At 40.5% G+C, this 10,093-nt stretch overlaps 1 protein-coding gene across 1 annotated transcript; it reads right to left on the reverse strand.

Annotated features, from left to right (window-relative positions):
* Positions 1-3,963: 3,963 nt before the first annotated feature.
* LOC122210787 (cytochrome b-c1 complex subunit 7) lies at positions 3,964-8,361 on the reverse strand. Its single transcript, XM_042923681.1, has 4 exons — positions 8,259-8,361; positions 5,824-5,895; positions 4,848-5,014; positions 3,964-4,174 (listed from the first exon to the last, which is right to left on the reverse strand). The coding sequence occupies exons 1-4, from the start codon at positions 8,275-8,277 to the stop codon at positions 4,097-4,099; spliced, it is 336 nt and encodes a 111-aa protein (XP_042779615.1). The 5' UTR covers positions 8,278-8,361; the 3' UTR covers positions 3,964-4,096.
* Between the last annotated feature and the right edge of the window lie 1,732 nt (positions 8,362-10,093).

Consider the following 10,093-nt stretch of genomic DNA (forward strand, 5'->3'; position numbering starts at 1 on the left):
TTGTGAATATAGAAGGATTATTATGGCTATAGGAACTTTGGGCTTTGGCCCAGTTTTTATTTTTATTAATGAATCTTTTAGAAAGTCAGAATTAGTGCAGAATTAATGCCTTAAAAGGGAGCCCCTAAAGTAAATAAGAAATCATTATCAAAATCTACACTTGGGACTTTATTAAGATTCTAGAGTTTTAAAATATGCAATGGTGCTGCCTGTGAACATTCCTTCACTAACATGTTGGTTCTGGAACGCCTGGGTGGCTCAGTTGGTTAAGTGTGGGACTCTTTGATTTCGGCCTAGGTCATGATCTCATGGCTCTTGAGATGGAGCCCCATCTCAGGCTCTGCCCTGACAGTGCAGAGCCTGCTTGGGATTCTCTCTCCTTCTCTCTCTGCCTCTCCTCTTCCCTGTGCGTGTGCCCCCTTCTCTCTCCCAAAATAAATAAATAAACATAAAAAAAAATACAACGAGAAAAAAAAACATGTTGGTACCATTCACAGAGCATCACATAGATGTTCAGGCCATGAGAACGCCATTTGGGAACGTTACCAAACATTGCTGTGCAGTTTGGGATTCGAATCAGAGTCCGTATTTGGGGACCTGAGGCCCCACCATTCCTTACTCTGCTTCCTACACCTCAGCAACATGAAGGTTGACTGATGTACTACAACAGTGAACATAAGCCAGGTGTTGGATGGAATTGCAAAGAACAGAAAGATAAAGTAAACCACTTCAGAGTAAGGAATCTTTCTTCAAGGTCTAGGAAATTATACATTCAAAACTTAAATCAACCTCAAACTTTGAACGATAAAAGATACCAAACATTTTACGCTGTACAACATAAACTAGCAGGATGTGGAATTTTGAAAGTTTTTAAAAAAAACAAACTCAACTCAAAAGGCAAAACAAGGAGACGGCAAAGTCTTGGCTGGGCTGCATCCCAGTGAAGCTGTCATACAGGACCAATTCCATCTGTCCGCATCTCGGCTAATGGGTACCTTCATTCAAGGTCAGACAGCCAAAGGAGGCAGATGGACCAGAAATGAGAGTGCCACAGGGGAGATTGAGGAGACGTGCCCAGGACCTGGACCTCAAGTCAGCTAACCAGACTTGATGGCTGAGTGCATCTCCCCAGAATATTTATTCTTGCTATTCACCTAAAGGAGCACAGAAACTAAGCCTCCTAGTGCTAGCCATGTGCCAGGAACTAGTCTAAGTGCTTGACATGTAAGCAAGTCAGGTAATTTTCACAATATCCTTGTAAAGTAGGTTCCATCATTAGCCTCATTGTAGAGTTGAGGAAACTGAGGCACAGGGAGGTTAAATCATATTCCTGAAGTTACACAATGAGTCATGGACTCATCTCTGGGCAGTCTAACCCACAATCATCTCTGAATCACTCTATTCTGTCTATAGGATGATAAGCCTCTGTATTTCAGATACGCCCATGCTGATTTTTCAAACACTACAGCTTTTGGTAACAAAAAGGCCCTCTCTTCAAATGAAAGGATTTCATTGACCAGTTAACAGAATTCTCACCCCTTCAACTATTCTTTCAATGGCCAAATACTCCTTCTACTTTCTTATTCCTCATAACAAGCAGAACAATACTAATAATTATAATTAACAGTAAAAACTTTGATATAGCGTTCATGGTTTTCTAAGAACTTTTGCATACCTTTTCTATTTAGAAGAATCAGGTAATTGACATAGGAAAGCCTTACAGTTTGGCTATAGAAAGACCTCTCACAAAGTCACAGATCACCCTACTGTCATGCCTCATTTTCTACCTTGAGCAGGTGGATGACCCAGCTGTTTGTTAACACCTTAACCTTGGCCAATTGTTTGCCCCCATCTTTCAGGGGAGCCTTTAGGCTTGCTTTAAATATCAACAGCATTTACAAACATAGTTCCTAAGCTTAGTACCTCAGCCTCCCTCCACTCCATCCTTCTCCCCACATACCATTGTAGGGGTCCAGTTTGAGGTGCTTCAGCTCTGTTCTCCTTGCAAAGGTACACATTGGCTGCCTAGTTGAATAATTATATATAGACTCCTGCAAAAGTGATCTTTAACTTAAAGGAGCCTCTGGAGAGTCCTAGTCAAGGAAAATCCAAATGGTTTTAAAAACAGGGGTTCAGGACAGTCTGTTTTCTTAGTCTTTTTCTGTGAACCAGGACTATGTTGAAACCTCCTCCAAGTGTGGCCTGATCTTTAAAAGCCCCCAGGGAATCTTGATCTTGCCTGGGTGGTTTTCAATCCTCGCTTGTACTAGGAATTCACTGGTGACAAAGGAATACAAGGGCACAACCTGCCTGCTGTTCCAGTCCAGTCTTCCCTATTCAGCCTGAACATGTTTTAGAAAAATTGTTCAGTCTTATTGTTAGCTACCATTTCACCCATAAGAGCCCCTGGGGCAGGGGGCTCAAGCAAGTCAAGAGATCCTATGACCTGCAGCTTTTGTGCCAAGAACACAAATATCTGTGATTTCCTTTTCTACTGTAAAAGTGACTGTTCAGTTATAAAAAATTGACTATTAGAGAAAAGGAAAAATATAAATACTACCTTTATTCAGTAAAAGATAACCACTGTTGCCATCTCAGTGTTTCCCCAGTCTTTCCTTAACCAAGGGTCAGGGATTTTGTTTCACCTGGTTACATCTTTCTTCATTTAATATCATAAGAAGTTTCCAAGTTTTTACTTTTTTTTTTTTTTAATGTTTATTTTGGAGAGAGAGACAGAACATGAGTGTGGGAGGGGCACAGACAGGGAGACACAGAATCTGAAGCAGGCTCTAGGCTCTAGGCTGTCAGCATAGAGCCCGACACGGGGCTTGAACCCAGGAACTGTGAGATCATGACCTGAGCTGACGTCAGACGCTTAACCGACTGAGCCACCCAGGTACCCAGAAGTTTCTAAATTTTAAAACTCTCTTAATATACTTTTTCCACTTAGCACAGCTTAGTCATGTCCTATTATTGAAAACTTTCACTGCTCAGTTTTTCACTCTGATAAGCAGTGCTGCAAAAACATCCTTTTCATAAAGTATCATTCCATCATGGTTTTGGAGTCCTACACTATTTCTGTGGATGCATGACCTTGGACAAGTTGCTTGATATCTGTAAGCCTTTCTCAATTTGTAAAGGAGTAATAATCCTATCTCACTGCATTGCGGTAAGATTAATGATCACAAAGTGCACAGTGTCTAATGTAAAATAATCACAATCACTCAATATAATGGTGACCACTACTGGAATTATTTAGAAAGAGTTTGCAGTTCTTGATACATATTGCCAAAATGTTATCCAAATGGGTTATAGCTATAGAACACCCATCAGCAATGTATGAGATTCAAATTAATTTGCAAAGGTGTGAGAGGAACGAAACTGAATCACTGAAAACAATGGTCCTTGGTTGTGAGAATTTGTCTTAGTTGCCTCATTGGGCCTGATAGGGAAGCACCTTGACACAAAAATCTTTACTCATCTCATATAGTCCTTCACTAAACCACGCCCCAATACTAGCATCTATCAACATCCTCAACCATTTCTCTGTGATCTGTGATACTGTACCAATAACAGAACTCAAATGGATTGCAAAATCAAATCATAAATCTTACAAAATATTAAGTATGTTAAAGGAGAACTGCTTTGCCATGACCAAATCCATGATCAAAGGAGGATCTAGGCAAATTGCTCTATACCATCCCTGTGAGTTGGGCCCTGAGGGGGCTTCTAAGTATACTGCTAATCTACAAAGGCAATATAAAGGTGACTATTCTACTTGGAAGAATGTTATATCCTTCAGTACATTAAGAAGTTATCCACTCAGTGAGGAAAACTGATTAAAGTAGCTTTTTTAAGCTCCAGGAAGGAGTAAAATGCTAACTAAAAAGTATCTTAGAATTGTAACAGGGAAGTAAATTCAGTAGTTGCTCAGAATAGGGTTTAGAATTCAAACATCCCAACAATAATTACAATAGACATTTATTTAAAGTTAATACATTTGCAGCTCAAATAGTTCCAAATTGTACATTTCGGGTTTACCCAATCTCTTAAAAATATCTGAGGGCAGCTGCAATCACAGATTTCAACTCCATGATTATTTCTTTGCCCATTCTTCTCTTTCTTTTCTTTCCCGAATAACTTCTTTCAGATATGGTTCAAGGTAGAATTTATCCTAAAGAATGAATAAAAGAAAAATATTATATGCCAATATCACACACTGATATATCCCTAACACTCAACAGGTCTTCGACAAAAGAAATCCATCAAAATTAATTTTTATTTCTAACTTAAAAAAATATATATATTGAAGCAGGCTAAAAACTGTCTGCTTTTCTAACATGTAAAAGCCCACAAAGATACTGTAATAAGTTGCTTTGATAGGTTATGAGAGGAAAGTCTGCCAGAGAAGAAGAGATGAGAGTACAAGCCTTTGCCTAGTTTCAATGCAGTTCAAGAGGAGGGTTTACTTCGGAGTCCTTCCTGGGAGCTAGAGGGCCACTCCATGGGCTGATCACATGCATATCACCAATTTTTTCATCTGAGCAGAAAGCAGAGTGTAGAGGGAGAACAATGGGCTGGAAGAGACAGGATCTGGATTCCAGCCCTGGATCTCTACATTAGAGACTTGCTTAGTGATTTTGGAACAGTCACGTCACCTCTAAGTCTCAAAGTGTTTATCTCTAAAATGGAGCTAACATTTGCCCTACTAACCTCACTGGACTGCCATGAGGATATTTCTTTGACATAACCTTAAGAACCCTAACTGTACAAATGAATGTGTTTCTCTGTTTCTAATGCTCAATCCTTGGAGGCCAACATTGTCAGATATGTAAAAGCTGTGCTACCTCCTCATATTTTGTCCACTGCTCTTTAGGCAAGATCTGGTGCCTCATGGTCAGGTCCAGTGCTCTCTTAATGCGAAACATCCTGTCATTGTAAAGGTTCTCAGGAAGCCTTCTTATGGCCTCTTTCACATCATCATTCTCATATATTGTATCATCTCGCATTAGTCCTATGATAAAAAACAAGAGAGTCAGATTGAACACACATCTCAAAAATCAGACATTAAAAAAAAAAAAACGGGTAAATATGTTTATGACTTACAACTTAAGACTCAGGTGAAATATGTATGTATTTCATACATAATAATGGGTTATTTCTTAAACAGTACTATAGAAACAAAATAAGAGCCTTTTAAAATACACTGCCACAAAACTCATTTTCTCTGAAACAATTTTAAAAATATTTAAAATATCTACTTTATTTTTAAACACACATCAATAAACCACATGTCTATTTTCTTATGCTTTACATCTGAGATCAAGGTATTAAAGAATCTTAAGATGACAGTGTACTAAAGAACAAGTAACATTTAATGACACTTCCATCAAGCTTCAATTAATAAAAAGATGAAGTTCATGGCAAATTATACAATTTTTAAAAAGTTCAGGTATCAGATGATTGTAAAAATGCCAGACAATTTTAACATTTGAAAAATCGCTTACTTTCGAAGTTCCTATAACTTAAATTTTCAAATGCTAAGTGGAGGAGTTGGGAGAGGGAGTGTATAAGGAAAATGTACTGTTACCATATTTCAAGAACATAATTTATTTCCATCTCAAACATCTGAGATGATTCTATTACTCTCTTCTCAAAATAATAAAAAGGAAATGACTTAACAATAAAATGTGGCCTAATTTTAAAATTCTCTAATGTACACAGGTACAGTTAAACTGTTTTTGGGAATCTTAACTCTTGCAAAAGCACTACTCTCAGATAAAGCAAAACAAGAAAACCGAAGAAGAAAACTCAGATACTCACCCAGTTTATTGAACCCTGCAGCATTGTAATACCATTTTCGAATACCCTCCAGCCACCGACTTGATGCTGCAACTGATATTGTCACACTGTTAGTTATGATTCACTTATTATACTGTATGAACATGTAGACAGGCAAACAACCAGTACTTTTATTACCTTGTTAGAGAATGCAAACATTGGGAGCAATTTCCTTTTAAAATCGCATATCCTATATAGATAAAAACTGCTTATTGTATCTATGAGCAAAAGTGATCACAGGTTAAAAAAAAGGTGGGCAGCAAGTCATGGGAAAAAGGGTAAACTCAAGTATCTGATGTACAAAAGATCTATACAGAGGTACTTATTACCACTCCAGCCTCTCCATGTCAAGTGTCCCATCCTTTTATGTACCTGTTACATCAGAACTGAAGGGGTAGGATGTGGGAATGGTACTTGGAACTCCTCCACCTTTTGTAGTTTCAGAAATTACAGGAAGGAAGTGTAAACTTTTCAAAGGAGTTGGAGTTATATGAAAAGAAGATAAGACTTCAGGATAGGCTGGCAGGTCTCAATGACCCTCTTCCTCCAAAATCTTTATTCGACATTACCTTTACTTCACTTGGCTACCCTCTCTCTCTGTATATCTATATATCTATATCTATATCTCCCGAATATATATATATATTTCTGGGAGGATTTTGATACCATTAGCCAGTCATTTAATATAGATTATGGTAGAAGCAGCCCACTTTCCTCCTCCCAAGTAGCTAATTTTCCAACAAGGAAATGGATGAGAAGAAATAGGTAGTGTTAAAGCCTAGCAGGACTGAGCCTGATGGGATAACCCAGTAGGGGCTAAGGGCAACATGATAGTGCCTGACGTATTCGTAGGAGAGAGGTGGTAAGAAGGGGAGGAAGAGCATGTTTAAATTTTCTTTAATTTTTTTTTTTTTGACGTTTATTTATTTTTGAGACAGACAGAGACAGAGCATGAAGGGGGGAGGGGCAGAGAGAGAAGGAGACACAGAATCGGAAGCAGGCTCCAGGCTCTGAGCCATCAGCCCAGAGCCTGACGCGGGGCTCGAATTCACGGACCGCGAGATCGTGACCTGAGCTGAAGTCGGACGCTTAACCGACTGAGCCACCCAGGCGCCCCTAAATTTTCTTTTAAAGTTTTGTCTGCGGCTAGCCCCTCACTAAGGGACGAAAGCAAACTTCCCTTTTATTTCAATCCCTCCTTATCCCTACTCCTTAGTATATCATAGATTACACAACTTTGGTTAAGTCTCCTTGAAAATTAAGCACCATGTATAAAATTGCTTCTAGAAAAACAAGTGCCAAAAAGTCAACAATCTACAAACATACTTGTAGAGGACCAATTATCTGTAAACATATTTACCATTGATGGTGGTAATGATTAATATCCATTGATAGGCACTATCCTATCTGCTTTACCCACATTAGCTCCGTTTATTTACAACACACCTGTAGGTCTATCTAGTTCTCAAACACAGGATAGAGTGGAGTGCTTTCTACGTTTGTCAAACTATGAAACAATGAGTTCTTAAATGTCTCCCCGCCACCAAAAAGTTCAGTGTCATTTAAATTAATGGATTTTTCGGGCAACCTGATGTTTCCTAACAGCTTCACCATTGCTGGGGGCGAGGAGAAAGGGATCAATAGTTTTTAAAAGCTACTCCAATGTATACCTCCAGAGGGCAGAGACTGGCAAAAAATGGTGCTGGGGAGGGAAAATCCTACTTGGTCCTCACGATCTGTTTTAAATACTCCGGTAATTTCTGTATTCTATTCCATTAGGTATGTTTGCGCCAGTGCCTACAGTAAATACAAATTTATCCAAACCTACAGATCGAGCTGCCGTCCCAAATAAACCAAGGTTAATCTCAAGTTTGGCTGTAACCTTACTTAGCTCAGCTGCCCCTAATTTCCGTTTGAGAAGCGTGAGGTTGGGAACCGAGTTTGCAGACCTATTTCCTCTGGCCACTCTGCCTTGGTTACCTGATCTGCAGAAAAGGGAAACTAGTACTAATCTCTCACGTCTCACTGGCAGGAGAATTTATCACACACGATAGGGCTTGACTCACGGCAAGCACTCGGTTCATTCTGGTTGAAAATCCTGCACTAATTATCTCCTTGTGCCCTTGAACTTTTTTAAGGTCGAGCGGAAGGACTGCCGAGCACGGGCAGCTGGCAAGGCGGGGCTGTGGAGCCACCGCGGGCACCTTCACCAGCAGCAGATCCACCTCCCGACCCTCCAGGTGAGCCCGGGAACAGCAAGGGGATGAGGGAAAAGGCGTCCTTTAGGCTAGAGCGGAGCCGCCACCTTCTCATCGCCGCCCACCTGGCCCCTTAGAGCAGAGGAAGCGGAGCAAATTGCTGCAAGAATAAAAGGTTGAGTGTGGCGATGCCTGGCAGGGTGGTCGCCAATAACTTACCCGCAGGCCGGCTCGCCATTTTGACCCGATACTGGAGCGTTGCCTGCTGGGTAAGTCCTGAAGGACGCGCTGGGCCCAATGCGCAGGCGCCTCCTGTCGCGTCACCAGGCGAGGAAGGACGCCCGCGCAGGCCCAGTTTTGGTGCCGACTTCGAGTGCCTGCTGGCGGCGCTCTTCCCCTTGGATCAGGCCGCTGTAGTAAGCCGGGCGTTTTGCGCACCCTGTTCCATTAAACATTTCATGTGACTAGGTGGGAAGAACATTAGGCAAGGAATAAGGACACTGGGGCTTTAGCCTGGATTCTATAATGGACAAGCTGTGAGAATTTACGGAGTATTAATTGAGCCCTTTGTACATAGTAATGCGCTAAGCCTTTTACCTGCATATTCTCATTTTCTTTCATTTAGTTGTAAATCTAAGGCAGGTACTGTCATTTTCCCCATTGTAGAGAGGAAACTGAGGTTCAGAAAAGTTGGATAAATTGTCCAAGACCACAGAGCTAGAAAGAATCCAGATCATCTTCTGGTATCAGAGTATCTAGGTAAAACTTTGGGATTCCTTAACTCTAGGACCATGTACTTAACTACACTACTAATCCAGGCACCCTAACCTTCTCTGGACTTCCGTTTCTCCAGTTTAAGATCTACACCAAGCCATTTTAGTGGAAGGGAAGGTTAGATAAGAACAACAACAAAAAAATTGATGCTAAAACTAAGAGATCTAGCAGAGTTTGTGTACAATTTTAAGATAGAAATATACTCGTAAGATCTCAGCCCCAACATGTTAAGTCTAAGGCATTAAAATCTTGGGACAGAAAGCAATTAGAATTAGTGTGGCTGACTTATTCAGTTACTAGTGAACCTCTAGCAGCATTACTGTCATGGTCAGCTCGAACTGCTGTAACAAAACACCAGAGACTGGATAGCTTAAAAAACAAAAGTATTTCTCACAGTTATGAAGGCTAGAAGCCCAAGATCAAGGTGGCAGCACAGTTTCAGTTGAATGGTCTTCCTGTGGGTCGTTCAGGGCTGCAGTCTCACTGTGTCCTCACATGGCAGAGAGAAAGCAAGCTCTTTTGTGCCTGTATTATAAGGGCACTAAATCCCATTATGAAGGCCCCACCCATATTACTTCATCTAAACTTAATTATCTTCCAAAAGCTCTATCTCCAAATGCCATCACCTTGGGAGTTAGGGTTTCAACATATGAATTCTGGGGAGACAATTCAATCCATAGCAAGTACCCACAAAGAACTACTTTTGTTTTCTTCAGGCTTAAGCTGAGAACTGGAACCATATAGAACGCCATCTCATTGTAAATTCAAAAGGTTAGATTTAATGGTCTTGGTCACATTCCAGTCCTAAAATTTCACTGCCTTCCCCTTTTTTCTTTTGTGCCACCAGATTCTCAACACTACTCAGTCTTTATGCAGCACTAAAAACTGACGAGGGCTGCTCCCGGACTACACTAGCCAAAGTGAAGTCTGAAAGATGTGAAGAAATGCAATACATTTTACACTGGCACATTACTTTACAAGTGCTCTACTAAACTTTTTCCTTCCTCATTACCCCGAAGTTTCAGCTTGCTGGTTATAGGGTGAAGGCAGTAAGAGAAGGAAGACCTTGTCAAGAGGTCAGATATCCAAGACTGTTGCAAAATCCAGCTTCTAAAGGTATTGAGCCTAGAGATCCTGGATGTTTGCTGGCAGTCATTAGTATTGATTCAAAAAATATGTTTGATTTCCTCCAGGAACATGGGTAGGATTGCACTTCTCTCCTCCCTTAAAGGTAGGCACGGCCATGTGACACTTTGGCCAAGAAAAATGTGAGAAGTTTT

The sequence above is a fragment of the Panthera leo genome, chromosome F2, assembly GCF_018350215.1.
Source record: "Panthera leo isolate Ple1 chromosome F2, P.leo_Ple1_pat1.1, whole genome shotgun sequence".
In the NCBI taxonomy this organism is placed as follows: Eukaryota; Metazoa; Chordata; class Mammalia; order Carnivora; family Felidae; genus Panthera; species Panthera leo.